Below are 24,528 nucleotides of genomic sequence, written 5' to 3' on the forward strand. Positions count from 1 at the left end.
CGAAATTAAAAGCAGGTACCAATTTTTTTAGATTTAGATTTCTGAGTAAAATGATGAATGTATTGTCTTATTTGACTTGACAATAATGTGTTTTTTTTGTGTCTGTGTACACGAATACACGATAGTCGATAAGTATAATGAGTAGAAATAATAAGTCTGTAGATGAGTTACAACTTTTATTTTGAAAAATATGTCTTTTATGTGTTGTTTTAGTAATTACTATTTACCCATGAGATTGATGTCCCCAACCTCGGAAAAACCTATATTATAAAGACTAGAGACATTCGACGGTATACTTCGCATCAATTATTATTGGATGTTTTATTATTGTTATGTTATTTTTTTGATTTGTAGCAAGGTGATGTAATCCCGTAGATGAATAATACAAAGATATTTAATCTCTAAAAGGTACTGCAAATACTGTAGAGTGTAGATTATTAATTATAAATAGATAATTCAGACTTTTTTTTAAATTATATAAATATTTTATTGGTAAGCCAGAGGGGGGAGGGCTTTAACAAATACGGCCTTCGGTTTATATTCCTTTTTTCGGATTATTATGGTAACGACGGTTAAGAGCAAAGTTACCGCTGCGGATAAAGTATATTTATGAATATGGGTCAAAATAGAAAATTATTATTCATTTCTAAAAGCGTTAGGAAAAATTGGAATTTTTACTCAAAATCGGTTATAGACAAAATCGATTTCGATTTTTGGTGTAATTCTAACAACAATTACTGAAGAAACATTACATTTTTTTTAAATATTGAATATTGATTAAACACATCTACCATGCAGTGATCCATACGAGATACGACAACTAATGTAGAGCAGAGTGGTATCCTCATGACCAATTTTATTTACATTTTTTTACCATTCTGTAAATTTTATTTAACTTTTTGTTTGAGTAATGAGTAATAAATTAACAAAAAAAATGTATATATGCTAAAAATATATTCATATATAGGTACAGATTTAAAGAATCCAAGATTAGAGGTAGCACATTCTCATGCTAGTGATCCACACATTGATATTGTTGAAAAAGCAAAAGAAGAAATGAAAACCAATTTAAAATGTCAAATACACCTTACGTTTTCGCAGAAGTGGTCAGTAATTTCCCAAAGGAAATCACCGTAAAAAGAACATTGCATAGTATTGTAAAGGTCAAATGTATAAAAAAAAGACACAAAATCTATCAGAGCTAAGTAGTATAACTGGTGACTGAACTTTATATAAAAATAAACGCTTTGATGGTGATGACCAGTGGTCGAAGTGGCTCAAAATAAGTGGAGGGATGCCTTTCATAATTTATATAGTTCTTATATATTGCTTAAAGTCATACAAAACAAGTGAAGGGACAAGAAATATGAATTATAAAAAGTTGAGGGATGCCATCCAACCATATTCCATATGCCGTCCCCCCACTTCAACCACTGTTGACAGACGCACTAAAAAAAGCTCATGACCAGAATCTAAATAACCCAGTTCAAAATTATTTTTAGCTTTAAGTTCAACAATATTTTTATGAAATTACCCCTTACATAAATTTTTATATCAAATGATTTATATTTGAGGCAATTAAAGAACGAAAGTAGAGGATTGAATATCCATGAAAAAATAAAAAGTTTGCAATACCAAAATGTAAACCTAATTATGCCACTGGGCATATTATGAAACAGTTTTAAAAATGTGTAAACATTTATTCAGAAGAAATTTGAAACACTAATGCTGGGCTGCATGAAAAATGTATTTATTTATTGGTATAATTTTTAATGGTCCTATCATGGGTCACTAAATTATGTTTAGGGGACCTTTAGCTCATTATAAATTTGTGAGACATTTTAGAGTTAAGACAATGTAATTTCCCTGTTAGGTTTTTCATTCTGTTGGCTCAAACATTTAAATTATATTTATACTGACATAATAATGTAGTAAACTATAATTCGTACATTTTAGACATACATAAAAATATGATATATTATAATATATTTAAGTTAAAAGCTTTTTTTGTGATTGAATTTTTTTTTAAAACTATCTTTGCCCCTTCTGCCGCCCAATAAAAATCTAAGGGGCCTCATGCATACAAACAATATGATCAATTTATTGAATAATGAATGTATGCTCTACCAACAACTTCCTTTAAAACCATTATACTCTGTTCACGATAAGTACGCAACTCGGTGGGGAATGCGCAAGAATTTTTCTCTAGTTTATGTCGCTGCTAAGTTGCGTTCTAATTGTGAACAGAGTATAGGTAAAATGGTAAAATACACTCCAAGTAAAATATTTACTGGCGCAGAACTATAATTTTGCCTAAGTATAAAAATGACAAAATAATTGCCCAGCTTGAGATGTTACTCTTATTCATGCTGTATATTATTATTAAATTTGATTATTTGAATATTTAAAACAATAGCTTTTTAACAAAGAGTTATCTATATTTTAATACTTTTGTTCTGAAATAATTATTTAATTAATATTTAATTTTTCATTCAATCAATAACAGTGTGAAGATATTATTAAGAAATCTAACAATACAAAATAAATTAATACAGTAATCTCGCTAAACTGCAAGTAATATGATTTTAATAACTAACATTTTTTATCTTTAACATTTTTTTTTACATTTTATTTTCAGAATTATATTATGCATGTAGTAAAACATATTGTAATACATATTGTTTTATAATGAAAAAAAACTAAACACATATTTACTATGTTGATTATTAGTATTAGCGGTATAGATGATCAGCATGTATGTTAGCCGCAATTTCTGATTCCCATTTATCACCATTATTTAATAACTTTTCCTTGTTGTACAAAAGTTCTTCGTGAGTTTCGGTAGAGTATTCAAAATTTGGACCCTGAAAAAAAGGTTTACACATATTAAGCTATGGATAGATGAAACTATAACTATTAAATTTTACTTCAACAATGGCATCCACGGGACATGCTTCTTGGCAAAAACCACAGTATATACATTTAGTCATATCAATATCATAACGTGTTGTACGGCGACTTCCGTCAGCTCTTTCTTCTGCTTCAATAGTGATAGCCTACACAATCATACATAATATATACATACAAAATATATGTCAGTAATAATTATATCATTAATTTTACTTGGGCTGGACATATAGCTTCACATAGTTTGCAGGCAATGCATCTCTCTTCGCCAGATGGGTAACGTCTGAGAGCATGTTCTCCTCGGAAACGTGGTGACAAAGGTCCCTTCTCAAATGGATAGTTGATAGTTGCTGGTTCCTTGAAAAAATGAGCCAATGATACAGCAGCACCTAAAAATTAAGTAGTGTTTAGGATAACAATCATCGGTGCTTTTCAGCAAGTGCCAAAACATATTTGACATTGCTTGGATTCAAACAAAAATATACAATTTATCAGAATTTTTATAACCAAAACTCTGTACATCAATTATGGCTAAATGATATTTTTTTTTTGGGGGGGGGGGGAGAGTTTTTAACATACACTATTTGATAATTTAAAACATGATTTATGATTATAAGATCATACATATTGAAAAAAATGTCATGGGGATCTACCTCCCCCCCCCCCATCGTTGATTGACCACCATTGCTGTAAGTGCTCCAATGACACATACCAGACACACATGCAACAACATTTTTTTTTAATTTTTACAAGAAATATACAATCTACACAGTTAAGCACAATAAGTATATGTGAGATTGGGGTAACAAGCATTAAGGGGTTACGTGAGTAAGAAGCCACCCATCGGTAGTACTTAGCTTGTTTATTATGTGATTAATTACAACTTATTAGGATGAAGTTAGATGATCCCTACACCATTTCCTTTTCAGCCTGCGACGGGGATTTCCAGGAAGTGACGGGATATGTAAGCCTTTTATTAAAGGATTTACATGGTTTTCTAATTTATTATAGAATCATTTATAGAAAATAGCAGCTTTTCCCTCTACTGTTTTAAATAATAAGTCTTTGTGTAGGGTTATGTTAGAGACTAATGGTGGTGCATTTGTGATTTTGCGAAGGGTAATATTTTGGAAGGCCTGAATTTTATTTAGATTTGATTTTTTTGCCGATCCCCATAGTTGAATTCTATACGTCCATATGGGTGCAACAAAATTTAAAATGATTTTGCAAATTTACCCTGTTGCATCTTTTAAAGGTACAGAAAACAAAATGTGTAGGATGTATCCCATCAAGAGGACATTATTCACCCTTTCAACCTGTAATTCAAGTATAAATTCCCAATATGTGTCCTCTGTATATTACAGCAGAACCTCGATCATCTAAACTAAATACTTAACTTTGTCTATATAAAGGAGGGAAATGTAACTTCATTTTTCATGAGTAGTGATAAATATAAGTATACATTTGTATTGAAATGTATTCTTTACAATTTACTTTTGATTTCAAAAAATAATGAATAACTCAAAATCAAATTTTGGAACATATTATGTTATTAATTTAAAGTCCTTTATGTAGGTACATATTTACTACGTATATTTAATATATTCATACATATCATGAAAAAACATGCATAATATTATATGATATTGATAATATATACATTTATTATAAATACATGACTATGCGTACGAGTACTAAAATGTGTATAATTGACATTTTCGGATAATAGAGGGTTCTTATAATAGAAGTTTCACGTATGTTTATACCCTAAATAAACTTTAAAAAATAAAAATTAACCCTTGGTATGTGCTCATAATAATTCATATAAGTAAATTACAGTTACCTCTGCATAATTCAGTAACAAATGCATAGGAAATAGCTTGATCTGTCATGGCTCCCCAACTTATATTTTCAAATTCATTATCCCTGTTTACATTTACATATTTGATTTGCGATGCTAATCTAACTGGAACCCGAGTAGATGATCGCAAAACTGCATTACCTGTAACAACAATGCACACAATAAAATATAATAATATTGTTAACTACTAATAATTAAATTAAACGCATGTAACTACCTAAATACCAAAAATATTTGTTCATAATTAAAATTACAAAAATGTAACACATTTATTGTAGGGATATATAAATATATATACATAAAATATATATTATATGAAATGATATTGCTTTTAAAAATAATACCTACTAATTTTAGGTAGTACCACTGTGGTTAAGGTGAAATAGGTCAATTGGTACATACTCTAAAAACAAATAACTACTTACTTTATTTTAACTTTAATTAATAATTAGAACATAAAATATTGAATAGTTTTTATTGTAGTTATAAGAAGAAAATCATTTTTGGTTGATATATAGTTTTGAGTTTTATCATTGAAATATGTGGTAATTACATTTTTATAAAAAATAAAAACTATGAATTCTTACCAGCTCTTGTTAATATTGCTAAATTCATAGTGAAAGAGTTAAACGACCAAACAAAAGAATATGTAATCGTCTAAATACTTTCGAATTTTAAGTAAAAAAAATAATTAAATAATAACTTTTGAAGGAGTTTTCTAGTGTAGGTAAAATTATAAAATCGTCCTCAGGGCTCAAATCTATGATTGATAAGCTATCAGCAATATTGTTTCTAACTTCATACCACTGTTTCAACTACGGATATTACACATAGATAATATATCATGGATAGGACATATTGGTCTTATCAGCCGCGGTCTTCGAGGGGAACAATTGAGGCCAAATAAACCGTGTGTTCCTAAATTCATCAGATTGGTCAGCCGCTGGAGGGGAGGTAATCAAGCCGATTGACTTATCAGCAATCTGCTATTCTAAAGGATGGACTGAAATGAAACCCGATGGATTTGATAACAATATGCAAAAGTTTAGGAACACACGGAAAGTATACCTATATCGAGTATCGACTATCAATATAAAGGAGCCTCAATCGCCTTCCCCTCCGGGAACGCGGCCTCAAATGTATTTAACATAGGCGTAGCCTATCCATATCTTTATTATCTATGGGATATTATTAACCACAGATTATACCACGATTTAAGATAATACACAGGTTACTCAACGTTGCATAGGTAGCACCGTCCGCCACCCAATGTCCAATGACACTAAATAATGACAGTAAGTAAAATGAAAACAAGTGCCAATTTGTAGTTTGTACAATTGCAATTGAGTTGCTATTTTTAATATAATATAAATTACATATTATTATTAAATAAGTACACATACAAAGGTAAAAACAATAATGTTATGATTGTTATTATAAATTGTTATAAAATACAGCAGAACCAATTTGTTCTATTATCCAAGACTATAATTGTTGTTTAGCAATTATAATGCACATTTATTTATATTGGTATTAATATTATTTGTAAATTAAAAAATAATAATTAATAATTACCATTTTCCCTCCAAATATTTAAGCCAATCGGAGACCTAAACTCAATCATAAGTTATATTTTGAGTGCAGAACGGTAATATGCCCTTGATACAAGAAGTATTCACCAAATTACAACAAACAATGGATATAATGAACTTAGTCAATTCAATTGTATTTATTTATTCTAATGAACTAATAAGTAATAACTAATAAAACAAAATATGAAATACCTACAATTCAAAGATTTTCTTAACTTTAAATAGATTGTCACATTTTAAATTTATTTATTTTATAATAAATAAAAACACAAAAATAAATAAATTGGTAGGTACATTGTTAAATCTGTAAAGTTAAAAAAAAACGATGTTCAATTTGTCAATATTTTATATTAACAATATTATAATGTATGGTATAAAAGACATCAGATAGGTAAGTATATATTTTAGTAGACATTTATTTGGTATATTTTTAATATTGTTCATAGTTGTAAAAAAAATATAAATCAGTCATAGTTGATGTAGACTTATTACTAGTTTTATTATATCTTATAAATTAACATGTAATATAGGCACAGTTCATTCAACAATCAGTATTTGTATCGAATATATTTTTGTTTAGTAATGTATAATCTCCTTGAATTTGTTTTAAATAATTTGCCGCCCTCACAGTAATATTTAATGCAGGATTTATAGGGTTTAGGTTTTCTTCTCCAATCAAACTTAATCCACACAAGCTTAAGCAGGTATGCATTGGATCTGGTATGGAGTCCATGTTTTTACTAAACCCACCGGTCAATAAATTAGCATTATTTAGAACAAAATCTCTATTTCTCTCTTTGTTTATTCTATTAAGTGATCCCATAATACTGAGTGTTGCACCCAACCAAAAGGAATAACAAGTGTCTGGATCTTTATTAGGTCTTCCTTGAAAACCACCATTAGTTTGTCGATTTATTGCCCAGCGCTCTAATATTCTGGATTTATTTTCATCTAACACAAGATTTAATTTATTTAATAGAGATAAGGACGCAATTGCACAGTAAGTAGAACCACCGTGCGATTCAGTTCCTGGGTTTTGTCCAAACGCTCCATCATAGTTCAGACAATTTGAAATGAATTTAATGGCATTATTTACATTGATACTTGAAGAATCGTTCAATATGTTACATATTGCAAGTGAACAGTACACAAATCTCAAATCACTCTCACCATGTTCATAGTTGCTTTTGAAACTGCCATCAGATTTCTGCAGAGACGCTACACCTTGAAGTACGGCCGATTTATTGACACGGCTCAGATCGTCACCCAATGTAATCAGAATACACAATGCCATGTACGTCATAGCAACATTGCTTTCGCAATACTTTTCACAGCCTGGATGATTCTTCAAATGAATGACGGTGGTAGAACCCATGAAACCACATTTGTGCACGGAACAATATTCATTGGGTACTAACTGTAGCCTGTACACCCAGTCAATGATGTCCTTCTTGCGGTCATCAGTGAGTGAATCTAAGCCGTCCAATATATCTAAGCCAATGAGCGCAAAATACAGTATGGTGAGCCGCGAGTAATCAAACACAGCAACCTCGCCAGGCAACAGGTCCAACGAGCGGCGAAAATACTTCTTGTGCTGTTCGGGTTTCAACTGTGGTTTGTTCATCTTGAGGTTGGACTTAGTGAGTGGGGGTAAGCCAATATCAGCTTGCAGCCGACAGATGATGATTCGAGGACATAATTTCACGGTGGTATCGTCTCAACAGAGAAGTAAATTCGCACAATCGTACCGATAGTTTTTGATGTTAACAAAATTCCTAAGAAATAGAAAAAACAAAATATCAAAAAACTCGAAGACTTGTCACCATCACAGGGTGGTGATCGTTAATTTAAATTCGTTATATTACCACTATCCACTGAGTACAGCTCCAGATTTCAGACTTGTCTCACTTAACACTAGTATATTACACTATAATATGCGCCTAGTATTCTTGTTTATGACAGTTGACTTTTTCATAACACGTACAGTAAAGTTGTAGTGCTTGAGTACTGAGTGCAGACTGACTACTGACATAGGACATAATGTTTTATTTCTATGCTACTGACTATACCACTGTCTATAATGTTCAGTAATCACTAATCTGTAATCTGTAATCTGTATATTAATAAAATATATTATCTAAGCTCATACCACAGACTGACTGTAGTAGTTATGCCCATGATGTTATGTCATGTCGTGCGATCTTATACTATCATCGTTTTCAACACAAAACCGGCTACATAACCAAAATAACGGTAGAGCGCGACACCATCACTATATACTTGTTAATATTGTGGCGACTCTTGCACCACAATATCATAGATAAATAAAATCTATGGTAAAGTCACAGAATAGATTAAATCTATTTAACCTATTCTGTGGTATAGACGTATAGTGTCTATAATATCTATAGTACCTAACTATTTTTTTAAAGTTTTTTACTATTTTGAATAAAACCTTACATTTTTTAATTCATTTTCTAGACTTCTAGGTACTTTATAGAAATCAAATTTCGGACAAGTAGTTTACTAATTATAAGTATTTTAAGTTTAGATTAGTAGAGTAATTGACAACGTTTTGAGGATATCTATTCGAGTGCTCCTTTACCAATATTACCAATATTACCATTCTACTCCACTGTCTCCACTCATCAAACTTGAAATGCTTATAAGTTATAACTAGGGCAGAGGACTTGTAGCATTTGCATATTTGTTATATCCAATCACGAAAATTGCAGGGTAAGATACAAATACCTACTCTATAAAATTAATTATCTGCAGATTTCAGGTAAGACTTGTAAAGTTATAACTTACAAGGTAGGTATAACATTAATATGGTACCTACCTAAAAATACATTGCAGCAATTTATGTATCTGGCTATAATTGAATTAATAACATTTCCGTTTGGATGCTAAAAACGAAATAATATAGATAAATATAATATTTTGGATCATAGTAACGAGATTTGCTTATTCGCTCTAAAATTTTTAAAATTAATTATTTACACCAACTACAATCAAATCAAAATCGGACAAACTTAAAGAGAAACGTTGTCGTATTGTACACAGCCGGGGAACGTCCACTTCGTAGAACTACAATGGCACTTAAAGAGACATATTGCAAGAGAGGACTGTCGGATAGAAATACCATTTGGCCGACGGCGGGGGGGGGGGGCGTGGACCTTTGCGATGACGTTCTCGTTGGGCTATTGCGATGGCGGCTTAGCAAGCAAAGTTAGTACACCTGTACTACAGTAATGTGACAGAAAGCAGATCAGCCGGACGAGCTTGACGGCGATGAATATAAAATATGGTATGCAGCGGCACTTACAGCAGCCGTAAACACGGGAAAAGGATCAGGATCAGCAGGATGAGTTTGAAGATCAGCCATAGCTGAAGGACCACCGAGAGCATATTATTTTGTAATGAAAATGCTACCCGCCAGTGTTCGTTCTGTGGTTGGGCAAGCAGGGATGGATCAGCACAATACTTTCAAAATTGTAGTAAAATACAAAATACATTTGATTTTAACGAGTACCTAATTGCCAAATACATGGTACTTACTACGGATACAATTGAAAAAATACATTATTAAATAAAAGCAAATTTTGAAACATCAGCTTAGGTATTTTTTTTTTTTCAAAAGCCCAATATTTCCAAAAACGTTATAACTTAGTCTGAGTTATAAAAAATGTATTCAAGCGGTCCTAAGTCCTTGTATCAAAATGAATAAAATTGAGTCTTAACCATACGTTAGGTTGTGGGAAAAACTAAAAGTATAATCTTTATAAGTATGATCTTGAGTATGATCTCAAAATTTGATCTTTATAGATCGAAATACATAGAATAATATTTTGCTTCGGAACATGAAATTCAAAATGTATAGTTGTGTCATTCCTAAAAGTAAAAAACTAAACAAATTATAAAGATGCAAAATTGGGAAAATTAAAATTTTTCAGAAATATTGTTTTAAATGATATCAAATTATTAAAAAATGTTGAAACTTCAAAAATAATTATGAGAGTATAGACAGTAAACTCAACTTAACCTAGTAAACTTAATACTTAAATGGATCACCCTATACACAGTATTATACACTTTATAATTATTTATAATAGTTCTTACTAAATGTGTTCTTAAGATATTAGTTTATCTATTATTTATCTTTGAAGACCATCGTTAATGATATGAATAGATAAATGAAAAAAGGTTTATTTACTACGTGTTTTTCTTATAAAGAGAGCGGGCTCCATGCACTTCTTACCACTGAGATAAAATTATCCAGGAAGTAAACATCAGATCTCAAATAACAGAACAATACTGATCCATGCAAATTAACAATTCGATAGTCATAGATGATATATTTATACAGTAGCGCAATTTCAATGAAAAAAAGAAGAGGGTAACGCTATGCTTTACATTAGCCAATAGGTGTCTAGGCTCTATAAAGAGTACAGAGAGTCATTGTAATGAAGTGTTCAATTTGAATTCAACGATATGAAATCGTTGTAAACGAAAAACGGTTTTGAGCAAGTCGGGCTGTCAACCTATATAATATTACTAAATGCCTACTGGGAATATTTGATGATATTAATATTATTGTGATTAAAATAATTTATTTTACTATTAAATATTTTAGACATTGGTACTATAAAGTAGGTTAACTAATTTTTACCGAAAAAATTATATTTTAAAATATCATTGTGTATTTGTGTGTATAATTTAGCCTCTAAAATGGGGAGATGCTGAAACCTCTTATTTTTTTTCAGTTCATTTATACATGTATGTTTAATATAATATGGTTTGTAGAATATTTCAAAATGCACGATAGGTATGTATTATAGTTATTATTATATTATAGCAATTATCAGTGCAACTCAGTGCAAGCAAGCGACCGTTTAGCACCTGGCGCTGAAGATGAACGAGCTCGTGAAATCAGCAAAGGGCAAACTATTAACTATTAATCGCTTACACAGGCCGGTATCACGAACTCGCTACCATAGATAAAATACGTATACCACGACTGTAATCTGGCGTCCACTGGTCAGTGTTGTAGTCGACTATCCGAGTGGCGAGTACTCGACCGTCTCAAGGACGTCGCCGAAGCAACGGTCGATACACCGATCTATAGACAAGTTACTAATACCCGCCGCCGCCACTAGTCGTCGCATCGGTCCGTGCCGTCACTCGTGATTCGTCGCGTTTATCAATCAATACGAAAGCCTCGAACTCCCAACTCCCAAGCACAACTGCACAACTCCCGACGTACGTGCACTGCGTCGCTGCTCAATCCAGTATCCGTTCCACAGTCCGTTCGTCGTACGTATTTTGAGTCTCAGTCGCTGTCGCCGATCGTGTGTCGTTGCTTTTGCCGAGCTTTCTCCCTCGTCGTCAAAAATTGAAATAAATGTCATTATCGCCGTCCACTGATTCGAAAGTTACATAAAATTATTATCCAGTCGCCCGCAACTGTTACTACCACTACGACGCAGTAAGTGTACTTATTTTTTCATTTGACATTACCGAATACCTACCCCGTGCCCAGAACAACGAGCGAACACAACAAGCCAAGGTATCGTAGCTCGCCAGCTCAGTAACTGTAGTTGCCACTTCTAGCTTTCTCCTCGTCTCTCTCTGTCTTTCAAAGTTTCGAACAAGCTCATGACGACCGATTGCGTGCGCATCCCCCGCCAACCATTGCTCCAGGTACGATGTTCACTCATCCAACGTGTATTCACTATTCAATATTGGTGTTTGGTTTAGGCAATAGCTATTATTATTGTTTACACGTCCTATGTACTATGCACATGCTCGTAGTTTTTACATTAAACCTGTTGAGTATAATTATATAATGTAATTATATAATGCGTCAATGTACCCACCAGCACCAGTTGTCGATTGTTTGTTTACAATACGGTGACTATAATATAGTGCCTATGCTGAGCTCAGCAGTACAATGTGCAACAATAATATTATACTAACTGTTTCAGTTCACCTAGGTAGGTACTTTAAATACAGATTCTTTATATTTTTTTTAAAAGTCATATTACACTTGCACATTTTTTTTTTGTACATTGATATATGTATAAATGTGGGGAGGTTTTCCATCACATTCCCTCATGCCACTTCTCTATCATTGCAATGTTAAAAATAATTGCCCTACATTTTTTTTGTAGGTACCTACCTAATAAAATCATATTTTTACCAAAATGCAGTCTGGTTTGGTACTCTGTTTTTATCTTACAAAACCTTATAAATTATTCTTATGAAACACAAAATAATTACCTGAGAGATGTTTAATTTAAAAATGAATTGAACCAAAACTTTACTTCTCATTAGCCTACATGGCTACATGTTTGGACTTGGTTCCAGGAAAACACCTTCATACTAAAACTACTATTTATTTTAAGTCAAACCTATGAACTATAACTTGACCATACTGTTGCCTATTTTATACCTAATATAGTAATATGTATATTCTGTAACAGTGGCGTGGAGGACTTCATTAAATTATGAGGCACAACAAATTATATTAATAATTACTAATTATAAAAACTAATATTAGTAATTAGTTATTTATGTATGCTAAGTGAGAACAATTTGCTTAGTGTTCACGTAAGTCTTAAATTATATGTGTCTCTATAATATCCAGTACACCCACCACCTTTTAAACTGAGGCACATGCTTCAATTTACATCCTTCGTCACGCCACTGCTCTGTACACTTATATAGTTATGCCTTATTTTCTGATACATAATATACACACTTATCAAATTCGCTCACTTGATACTTCCAATTTTGATTACATACTGTGTAAGGGTTCTAAAAAATAGATAGTACTCAATTTTTAATTTTTGAGAACATTGCTGGATTTGAAATTATTTATGAAATTACCTTTTTTTCTTTTGATATGACTTGAAAAAATTTAAATGTTTCTTATTCTAATATAAAATTACCTGCCAACTAAATTTACAAGTCTAAAATCATAATTTTTGTATGTCATTTTGTGCAAAACAATGTGTTTGAAACCTTTTGAAGTAGATAGTGGAATAGATATTTTATTAATTACTGTTTTATATTTAATTAGTATTATCATGGTTAAAATGTATATTTAGGTGACTATTATTAAAAGACAGTTCAAAGAGCAGTTCAAGGACGTTAATATAATATTTTATTTTATTATGCTTTGTTCAAACGTCTCATAATAAAATAATCTTGCCTTATCTTAGTTTTAGTTGTGTGTAGGTAGGTAAATATTAAATGATTATTTTTTTACTATTATTATTATTTTCTAAATTACCTAATTGTTTCAACAAATCTTTGTTTTTTCAATAATTTTAAAAATTACAAGTTTGGTAATTATTTTACTATTATTGTTCTATATTGTTACAAATTGAAATGTAAAGTTTAATGTAAAAAATTGTCCTTAATCTATTTATAATATTTTATAACAAATATAAACTGAATTTATGCAGAAATTACCTAGATATTATTCAAATAAATTACCAGTATTAAAGATTATGTGTATCTACAAATTACTTAGGTATCTATTAAAAATAGGATTAACAGGAATGAATATTTTTTTATCTACTTGTTTAATTTATGCACATTTATAATAGGTACTTAAATACAGAATATAAGTATTATTTTTAGTTAAGAACTAATATTTGATTCTCTACTACAGTCTACATGTATGTTATTTTTTAAGTACCTAGGTACTTAAATGTAATCCAAACTCCAGAAAAACCCTGTGAATGAACCTCCTCCATCTTTCTATGGACCAATTAGTCTCATCCCCGCTATCTCTGAAATATTTGAAAAAATTATCCTTAAAAGACTTACCATTTTTAGAATTATACATCAACTCCACCATACTGTAAACATAGCAATACTGCAATATTATGCACATAGCACTGTGACTCATGATTGCTATATTTTTAAAACTGTAATTACTTAGGATATTATCAAAATATTGAATTTAATACTGTATCATAATACATCATGCATTTTTGTTAGGTAATCCTAATTTCTATAATAATAGTATCATATGAATGCAAAATACTGTAATTGGTATTCCAATAACCAATTTTCAATTATTTATATTAGATCATCATATTGTTTAAATGTTTTCAGATGCAAACTCAACAACCTCCTACTAACTCAACATTCAAATTTATTGAGCGCCGTAAAAATGAATGGCGTTGTCTACTTTGTTGTCACGTCAGAACGGGAACCATTTTCCTTGGATTATGGCATTTGGTAATAGAAAAAAAAAATTATTTTTAAAATTAATATTTATTTATTTGTTTGCTTTATAGATGTTACAATTACTTGCAATAAGCACGCTTGGAGTGTTTTTGCGACATCCAGAATTATTAAAACCTGTTCAGATAACAAGAACTTCAATAGACCATAATGAATTACCAACTGCTTTAGCTGAACGTAACATTCCAACTTTTAATGTTAATTATGTTTCAACTGATGGCTCTTCTGCGTTATCAAACTATGATCAAGATGATATGATTGAACCTACAGTCGGAGGTACAAAGGGTGAAAGATATTCTTCATTTGGAATGTTTATGGGACGTCCATTGCAATTAGGTAAGAACTGAATTTATCCAACTTTAAATTAGTGGATTTTGAATGAAGTATGTCATGGATGTTGTAGTAAATAACCAATCTATTTAATTGACTGCGGTATATTTAAAAATTATAAATTTCTTTAAGGTATCATTTTATTTTTATTTTTAAATAAACAAATTATGACTTGCTGTACTTAAAGGTTCCATTTTTGTATATTTGTATATTATAGGTATACTGAGAATTTTAGTTTTACTAAAATGTATTTTAAAATGAACTGATAGAGATATTTTCTTTATAAGTTTACAACAAATCAAAAAAATGTTATCTTATATTTTACACAACTCTACTGAATAATATTTTTAACATAATATCTTATTCTACATGTATTTAGTATTGATGCAATTGTATCTATAAAACATTTATTTTACAGTTTTGAATACTACTAGAATCTCGCTAATCCTCACTAGATGGAACCGGATTTTATCTGGATTATCAAAATCCGGATTAAACGGAATGACGTTTTTTTAACTTACTATTAAATATAAACAAAAACAACTTATGTATTTATACAAATTTAAAATTTATTGATTGTCAATTTTACACTGCACATTATTATTGTTATTATTATGATATATGTATTACATATGTACGTATATCAATACAAATTTAAAGAATATTAAAGAAAATAAAACTGAACTCACTTGTAAAAATAATACAAACATAATACATATGTAATCGAAACGATAATATCTTAATCATGGGTATTCCTGAATATATACAGTATACATGAGTACTAAAGTACAAAATATAGATTGTCCGGATTAGCGAGTCTCTACTGTGTATTTTTATTTTTATTTTGTATATTTTATGCTACTTGTTACCTGTTGGTGGCATTTGTTCATTCTGTAGTAGGATTGTGTATAAGTTATTGAACACATTTTTTCAGTTATTTGTATAAATTATATATTTTATACTAAATGATAAAAGTTTAAAATGCTGTAATTTATAAATTAAAATTAGTAATATTTCATTTTTATTTTTTCAGATGATTTAAATTATGGAGTGTTTATAATATTTTTCACATTAATTATTACTATTTCCATGATTTATGGTGCCATCAAAGGAAAACCTAAGTTGTTAATTCCATTTTTTTGTATGCAATTGTTTGATTTATTTGTGACTATGTAAGTGAAATAAAATAGTATGCGTTTATTATTTATTTTTAATGATATTTTTATGAATGTATATTGTTATTTAAATTCTTACCCAAATACATATTGTATATACATATTATATATTTGTATGCATTTTATTTGCATATAATTAGCCAACATCTTTATTAAAAAATTTATTTTTTAGATTGTCGGCTTTTGGATATCTATGTTATTTGCCAGACTTCCATCGTCTCATGATCCGCACCGAATCTGAATATATGTCAAGTGGTATTACGTATATAAATCCACGATTTATATCATTTATAGTAATCTTTTCTTTGTGTGTTTCAATAATATCTAAGGTTTGTACATATATATATATATATAATTGATTTCATTTCATAATTTATAAGTTATAACACTTTTTGGAGTATTAGTTTTTTAAGTCTGTAGGTGTAATTATATGATAAACAAAATTGTAATAACATGAATATTGAATATTTTTATCTAATATGTACTTTCTAAGGTTAACACAAAATGCTGAGTCATTACAAAAATTTATGGTGCACAATGTATGCATGCAATTATTTATGAATGGGTAGGATTAAAATAAAATAAAAATATTAGAATGCACAGGTAGCTAATCTAGCGAAGCGTAAATTTTTTGAACACATCTAATGCAAATTATGCAATAATATAATATTAATGCAATGTAATGTCAGGTGCAGAAAATTTGTTAACAGAGTGTATTATTATATTTCATTTATAAATATGTTTTAAAATTAATTAAAAACTATTTTTTTTTAATGGTAATTTTATTTTCACAGAAAACCAATAACACTTTATTTTTAAATTTGTACAAGTTTTTTATATTTAATTAATTATTTTATTTTGTTTTAGGGATATTTTGTTGGCGTAGTTTGGAGTTGTTACAAGTATCTGACATTAAAACGTAGTTCAGCTCAACCAACTATTCATTATATAGAATCAAACTTTGTTGTTCAAAATCTTTTACGTCCGGACTATGATTTTAACATGAAAAAATTTCCTCCTCCACCACCTTCTTATGCTGTTGCTGTTGGAGAAGATAATGCTACCCATCCTGATGTACCCCCACCTGCATACAGTACTACTCATTAGAGCAAAATTCAAGAAGATATTAATATATTATTTCTAGTTGTAAAACATGTCTTTAATGTACCTAACATTTGAGTATAAAAAAAAAATATATATATACATATATAAAATATATTACTTATCAGTATAAATTAATAATAAACTAGTCCCCTTGGAAAGACTGGAAGAAATTTGTTATGAAAACCAATAGATAAAAACGCTAAATCAAATGTTTAATCATCTTATATACAAATACAATCTATTGTTACTTTTAATCCTGTTGTATAAATTGATTTGAAATTTTATGTAATTTTTATTATATTATGGTGCAAGTGTTAGTTAATCTTCTTAAGTGTATTTGTCTTATTATTTTTTAATGATCACAATTTTAATATAATTGATTTAATAATGTCTCATATTCATAAATAGCACAATACAACTGGTATTTGTTAAATTATTGTATTATTAATTGAAATGATTCGATTTAAAGTTCCTTGTTACTTGGCTTTATAAAAAAATAATATAATGTTTGGAAAACCCTTATTTTCAATGAAGTCATTATAAATGTTTAGTAATTATTGTGATTTCATAAAATAAAAAAACAGCATTTAAATTCAGTTTTAATTTAGAAATCACTGTCAAGTAGTATCCTATGGCATATTTTTATATAATATTTTTCAAAAACAATTTAGCAAGTGTGATATGATGTATTATTTTTAAACAAAGAAAAAAATAAATTGATTAATATCAACTATTTCATGATTTTTTATTGATTTAATTTTCATGTTGTAACTTGTAATAGACATTAAATGTCCATCACGCATTAAATACATATTATATTTTATCTTTTATGAAATTAAAAATATAAAATATTTCATACTAAGAGTAATATTATTGAGTTAGTAAATATTATTTATTGAATCAATGATAATATTTAAATTCATAACATACTGGTACATCTAAATTCAACCCAAATTTGAACTAGTCACATTTTGACACTCATCTACTGCTAATACACGTCTTAATAAAGCAATAAGTAACACAACTATTAAAAGTAAAATCGTATATGCAATTAATTAAAAGAACATTTTTTTAATATTTGCATGGATACCTGGTCACAGTTGATACTGCGATATTCAATGAAATGAAAAGGTGGATCCGTGGATCGGCTTGCTTCATAGTAAATATAAAGCAATGGACGTTGATAAATGTATCTGGAATATTAAATCAAGTAAAGGCATAAAAAATAATAAACTAATAAATGCATTAGTCTTTTAATGTTAACTGATGTTTGGCATTTCCTCAATTATTTATTTTTTAAAAACGCCACAGTGGCATAATAATGTCCATTGTTGTGTTGTTAACTTGTCTATTTCTGTGATACCTGAAACAATGCAAATAAATTATTGTGTGAACAATTTAACAACCATCCATTACCAAGTACCAATTTTATGATATTTGTTTTATTAAATTAAATTTATTTTTCGGTCAGACATTATAAATACAGTAAAAAATTAATTTTTGTTAAACAAATTGCATTAGACTTCGTCATTGTGTGTATACAATTTAATCACATAATACTTTAAAAGTTTCAAGAACCCACAAATAATATTTTTAAATTACAAAAAAGTACCCAACTAAAATCATTTTTCTTTGTTTAAATATCAAATTTTGTTTAAAAATATGTATAAAAAAAGCGGTTTTTTATCTTAGATTTTTGGTTAAAATGAGAACTACTTTATGAGAAACATGGTTTAAATTTTCAAATTTTAGATATAAATAGAGAAAGTGTATATTGTTTTGTGTATATTTATAGTAAATAATCTAAAAAAAATTGTAAATGTCTTATGAATAAATCAAAATGAAACAACATTTTTTGAAAGTTTCATCATGTACTTACAGAAAATAATATACTAAACATTGGTAAAAAAAAAACAATTATCTACTGTCATTCGTTTTTTAATTGCGATGAAATATGAAAACCATTCGACAAGAACTCGCTAATTTACGGATGAATATCCAATATCAAAAAAATATGAACCTTACACTTACTGTAATGCTTATAAAACATTAGTTTGACTTTTTTTATGTTAAGGAAGGATATAACTGATATAAGACAACTTATGGGAAACCTTGTATCGAATTTTCAAATCTTAGACTAAATAGAAACATTTTTATGGATTTCTAACTTAAAATAATTTACGAATTTTCTTGATTTTGACTAGATTCGTCAACATTCTTACTTCAGACGATCATAAAAAAATATTGTTGATCTACCCTGGGTAACATTTTTTTTTAATTTCCACTTAAAATAACTTATGAGAAATCTTGTATTAAATTTTTAAGTTTTTTGAAACATTTTTTATTGGCGATATTTAAGAAAAAAACTAATAAAAATCGAAATTTTCTCATGTCTATTTATAGCTCAAAACGAGACAAAATATTTTTGAAATTGTAAATTATATATAAAATACTAGAAGATGAATTTGTTGAAAATTTCATGTATTTACAGTTTTTTTTTCACCAAAATCCAAAATAGAATTTTTTAAAAACTAATTTTGAGTCACTACAAAAAAATTTACCTTCTAAATAAATATTGAAGCAATAAAAGTGCTTCAAAGGGAGAAAATATTCAAAGAAAACATTTTATAAAGTAGCTACTCAAATCAGATATTTTGAAAGAATGAATTTCACCTATAATACTAACTAAATATTGTATTTGTTTTAAAATAAATATTGATCATTGATGTAATAAAGTTTCTAGTAAAATGTCTGAATAACCCTAGCTTTAACATTAAAGTATAGATTATAATCACAATGTAGCCATGTAGGTATGTAAATTGTATAAAGCTAGAAAAATATCCATTAATTTAATTTATTTTAAAGTAATCTTATTGTTGCAGTGCTGTAATAGGTACAGTTAGTTTTTATTTAAATATGGATTTTTTTTTTTTAAGTTTAATGTAACAATTTTCAGTAGAATAAATTTTCCATGAACTTTATGTTGTGTGGGTGCACCCATCAGTACTGAGTGAATAAAATATGTTGGTGGTGCAGTTGAAATTTGTTTTGCTGGCCAATAGCTCGAGCCGCCGTTGTAACTATTGTAAGAATTACATTAATGATTTAATGTTATAGGTCAGAGGTATTCAAACTTTTTCATCACACGGCTCCTTTAAGTCTTCACAAAATGTTGACGGCTCCCAAATTATAAATGACAAAAAAATCAATGTTTATATGAATGTAATTTATATTTTATTATTTATTTCTATTATTTATTTACCATATTACATAAATAAAAAAATTAAAGCTAAATTTAGCGAATGATTGTTGTAGACAATTCAACGTTTCCCAACCGGTGTGCCTCAATGATAATAGTAAGCCATTTTCGTAAAAATATTTATTGGTTTTCAATAAATTATACTACGCGGCTCCCTTCGACAACTCCCGCGATGCCCCTGGGAGCCTCGACGCACAGTTTGAATACCTCTGTTATAGGTAATTTTAGCTCTCAATAATAATTAGGTAACAGGTATTAAAAAGGGCGATTCGATCATGATATTTTTCTCGATAAAATTATTTTGGTGTTTGATTATATAAATATATTAACACAACCAAATTTAATCTGCAAAAAATTAAAAAGTTGCAGGAAACTGTAAAACAAGCTTAAAAAACCCAAAAAGTGAAATACAAATTAATGTCCTATACTTTAAATTACCATGGTTTACCAATTATCATTTGAAAATAAACCATTTTATAAATATATCTAGCTGGTACTTTTTTAATTACAAAAAATGAATTGTAGATATATATAGGAATCTGTAACCTATAGGTACCTACCTAACTGGAAATGTTCATAATTTATTTAATGAAATTATTAAATCAAAAAATATATCCAAAATCTCCCCCTGTACTTACAGCCACATATGGGCGCAACTAGGGGGCAGTATTGTATTAGGTCTTATTAGTTGGTACTTGATATTATAGTTATTTTATATTTGGCCATGTTTTAGGTACAAGGTACTTTATACACTTGTACATCGTGGTTTCGTACACCTGTCACATTTAGATCCATTGTATGGCACACCGTTTAAATTTAGTTGTTGTGGATGTATGTACTTCAATTAAGGTATAATATTAATAATATTTTATTATATATTATATTAACAGAAGGTATCATTTATCAAATTATTTAAATTTAAATTTAGGAGGCTCGTAATATATTTAATACCCTTGAAGCTGTCTATGTTCACTTTTCAAAGCCTACAAACAATATTAAGCTATGTGAAGTACAAACTAAATTAGGGTTGAAAAACGGTTCTGTTTAACTTTGCCGTTTTAAAAACTGTAAAGCCATTATTGATAATTCTGTTGCTATTGTCGATACACTTAAAATTGAAATTGAGGATCAAGCTGATAAGAATATGCTTCAGGCTATAGGTAATTGTTATTTTCAACTGTATCATAACAAATGTAATTTTTTTTAATTTTTACTTTTTAATAATAATAAACTTTTTCAAATAGGAATTCTTACTTCAATAGGAAAAAGTGAATTCATTGTTTTAGTTTTTATTTTGCATGAGGTCTTAAGTATAATAAATGTATTGAGCAACCAACTACAAAATATTAATACTACATTAGAAAAGTCAGTTAATATTATTAATGGAGTTATATCAACATTTAAAAGCCTAAGATCTGATGAATCGTTTACTAACCTTTGGACAAGAATTGAAAAATTTTCTGAGAAAAATGAAATAGATTTTCAAATTCCAAAAACAGGTAGGTATATTTTTTTAACTAATATATTTAATTTAAAATAATAATTTATAAAAATGAGTAACTTAATATGTTTTATTTAGGGTCAAAACGTAAACGAATTCAGCCAAATAAATTGAACGTTATATTTTATATTATATGCTATATTATATTAAAAATATTTTTTGTGTAATAATTTTTTCATCATAAACAATGGGGGGGGGGGCTCTCATGTGCTATAGATTTTAGCACTCCCATACATTTTACCCTATAGTTGCGCCCATACAGCCACATATTAAAAGTTATTTGTATTTATTAAATAAATTATTAAAACATGAAAATAAACATTGTTTCAAAGAGGAGATGACGCAGGTGTCTTTATTGGGAGCACTTACCAAGAAGGTAAGCTAAATGTATCTATTTAAATGTGTTCTTTATGTCTTATACACCTACAATTAGTATTCGTTTGAAAAAAATGGCTTCAAAATGGTTCCTAAAATAAAATTTACGTTTGTGCATAATTTAAAATTTAATATACAAAAATGTGCAATGAAATATTTATTTTGAAAATAACTCGTACGATACTAATTTATTATTTGTTTATACTAGCTAATCAAAGTAACATCTGTTTTATATACTTTTGCTTAACTTTTGGGTATTAAAATTGCTTTCCTCGGAGTTTTTGCTATAGTAAATTTATCACTATTAAAATGTTGTACACTGAGTATTTTCATAAAAATTGAAACATATTTAAACAATTAAAAATCAATTTAGAAAATATTTTTAAGAATTTAACATTTTGGAGCTATTCGTGACTTCGTGAGTTACTATCGTTTTTATAGGCTTCAACAGTGGCACAGTGCCTTACATTTTAATGTACCGGTTTTAAACTCAATTTATTGAGAGAGTGATAATAAATACATTATATTCAAAATCAAATAATAGTAATCTATTTCAACAAATCACGGTTGCCAAAACATGTATAGATATGTCTATTTTAATTCCCAATGCATAACAGTAGCTGAAAATTAGTTTTGTTACCACATTTTTTAGCAACTTCCTAGCTGTGGTCATTGATTTATTTTGATTAATGGAAAGAGCTGATTTGAAATTTATTGAATTGCGTGACCATAAAATGAATGGACTACGTTTATGTGTCGTTTAATACCTGTTCACCAGTTTGACAGCAATGCCATATTTGATCTACCCACATACAAGTGACGTCATTTCTTTTACTCGTACCCATACGATAATTTGTATTTTGTAATAATATTAAATATATTTAGTAAGCCAAGTACTGTAAAAAAATTGTCGAGCTATGCCTTCATTATAATAACCAATAAAAACTGCGTTATAATAATATTATAGTTAGATACCTACTTTTACGCGTCAACGCAGAGACTGCACCGATGGTATTATTATATTGTCTGCTTATTAGACGCTCACCCACATTCGTATAAGGCGCTCTCGTGAAACCTAATCTTACAATGATTATTAAGTATTAACATAATATTAAGAATAATATACATTCATTGTCGTTTGTACTCATTTTATTACGTACGTAAAATATAATGTATTAAAAGATGCTATATGTCTATGTATATATTATAACGTATCGTCTTAATCAGCTGAATCGTAATTTATATAATATAGTTAAAGCCGTTAAAGGGATTCAACATAAATAGTTCGTCATCAATTGTGTCTCGTAGACCACAGTGTTTATAATAATAAAAGTTAGTAGTTTTGAATAATAATATATTATAATATATATATAGGTACATAAACATCCATATACAATATACATGAATGTGTAGCCATGTAGGAAGGTTCCTCAATTTAGTATATTCATCTATAATTTTTAAACATATGCAATATAATATATATTATTATTATACTGCATACTGATTAATGATATATATATATTTATTATGATATACCTAAAATATTTTCCATCCAAATTGTATTAAGAATAAATTAGAAAAATAGATATTTTTAGAATATCAGTTTCACTCTCAACTATAAAATAGATAGATAAAAGTACCTATGGATAACCATACATAGGTAATCAAAAAAAACTTGCAGGGGTTGTTGTCTTATCCTCTTTATTAATTTATTATAAATTATAATCACTTTTTTGTATATTCAACAAATACATCATAATATTTGCATAATATTTGTTATTATATAATTTTGAGTATGAAATATTACAGTACTTTATACCTATGTATATTATTGTACTAATTTATCGTTTAAGATTTAACAAATAATAACTAAAAATATGCGAAACAATAAAATCGTACCAAATATTGCGAAACCAGTGCTTTTCAACCTTGTTTTACGACGTCGCCCTAATTTAGATCCATAAAAATGATGACATACTTAAAACAATTAATGAAATGAGACTATCTTGACAATTATTTTTCTTATCAGTGGTTTTTTACCATTACGTCATAACGCCATAATAATGGCATATATTAATGTTTTGAACATATTGTACAGTATAAATAAACAATTTTTTTGGCGACACACACCACGGTAATACGCGACACACCGGTTGAGAACC

At 28.7% G+C, this 24,528-nt stretch overlaps 3 protein-coding genes across 4 annotated transcripts; 1 reads left to right on the forward strand and 2 right to left on the reverse strand.

The window, feature by feature from the left end:
• Positions 1-2,554: 2,554 nt before the first annotated feature.
• On the reverse strand, positions 2,555-5,527 carry LOC111039540 (NADH-ubiquinone oxidoreductase subunit 8). Its single transcript, XM_022323094.1, has 5 exons — positions 5,356-5,527; positions 4,751-4,909; positions 3,124-3,296; positions 2,928-3,056; positions 2,555-2,864 (listed from the first exon to the last, which is right to left on the reverse strand). Exons 1-5 carry the CDS (start codon positions 5,381-5,383, stop codon positions 2,733-2,735), a joined length of 621 nt encoding a protein of 206 aa, XP_022178786.1. The 5' UTR covers positions 5,384-5,527; the 3' UTR covers positions 2,555-2,732.
• Positions 5,528-6,735: 1,208 nt separating this feature from the next.
• Positions 6,736-8,582, reverse strand: LOC111039517 (geranylgeranyl transferase type-1 subunit beta). The gene is made up of 2 exons (XM_022323060.1): positions 8,226-8,582; positions 6,736-8,135 (listed from the first exon to the last, which is right to left on the reverse strand). The coding sequence occupies exon 2, from the start codon at positions 7,982-7,984 to the stop codon at positions 6,902-6,904; it is 1,083 nt and encodes a 360-aa protein (XP_022178752.1). The 5' UTR covers positions 7,985-8,135; positions 8,226-8,582; the 3' UTR covers positions 6,736-6,901.
• Positions 8,583-11,565: 2,983 nt separating this feature from the next.
• On the forward strand, positions 11,566-17,664 carry LOC111039518 (lysosomal-associated transmembrane protein 4A). 2 transcript variants are annotated; one of them, XM_022323062.1, is made up of 6 exons: positions 11,566-11,848; positions 14,491-14,616; positions 14,676-14,958; positions 15,986-16,124; positions 16,300-16,456; positions 16,995-17,664. In XM_022323062.1, exons 2-6 carry the CDS (start codon positions 14,491-14,493, stop codon positions 17,232-17,234), a joined length of 945 nt encoding a protein of 314 aa, XP_022178754.1. In that variant the 5' UTR covers positions 11,566-11,848; the 3' UTR covers positions 17,235-17,664. The 2 variants fall into 2 exon arrangements, with proteins under 2 accessions (XP_022178754.1, XP_022178753.1); XM_022323061.1 differs by lacking the exon at positions 11,566-11,848 and adding an exon at positions 11,918-12,063.
• The last annotated feature ends 6,864 nt before the right edge of the window (positions 17,665-24,528 follow it).

The sequence above is a fragment of the Myzus persicae genome, unplaced genomic scaffold, assembly GCF_001856785.1.
Source record: "Myzus persicae strain clone G006 unplaced genomic scaffold, MPER_G0061.0, whole genome shotgun sequence".
Taxonomy (NCBI): domain Eukaryota; kingdom Metazoa; phylum Arthropoda; class Insecta; order Hemiptera; family Aphididae; genus Myzus; species Myzus persicae.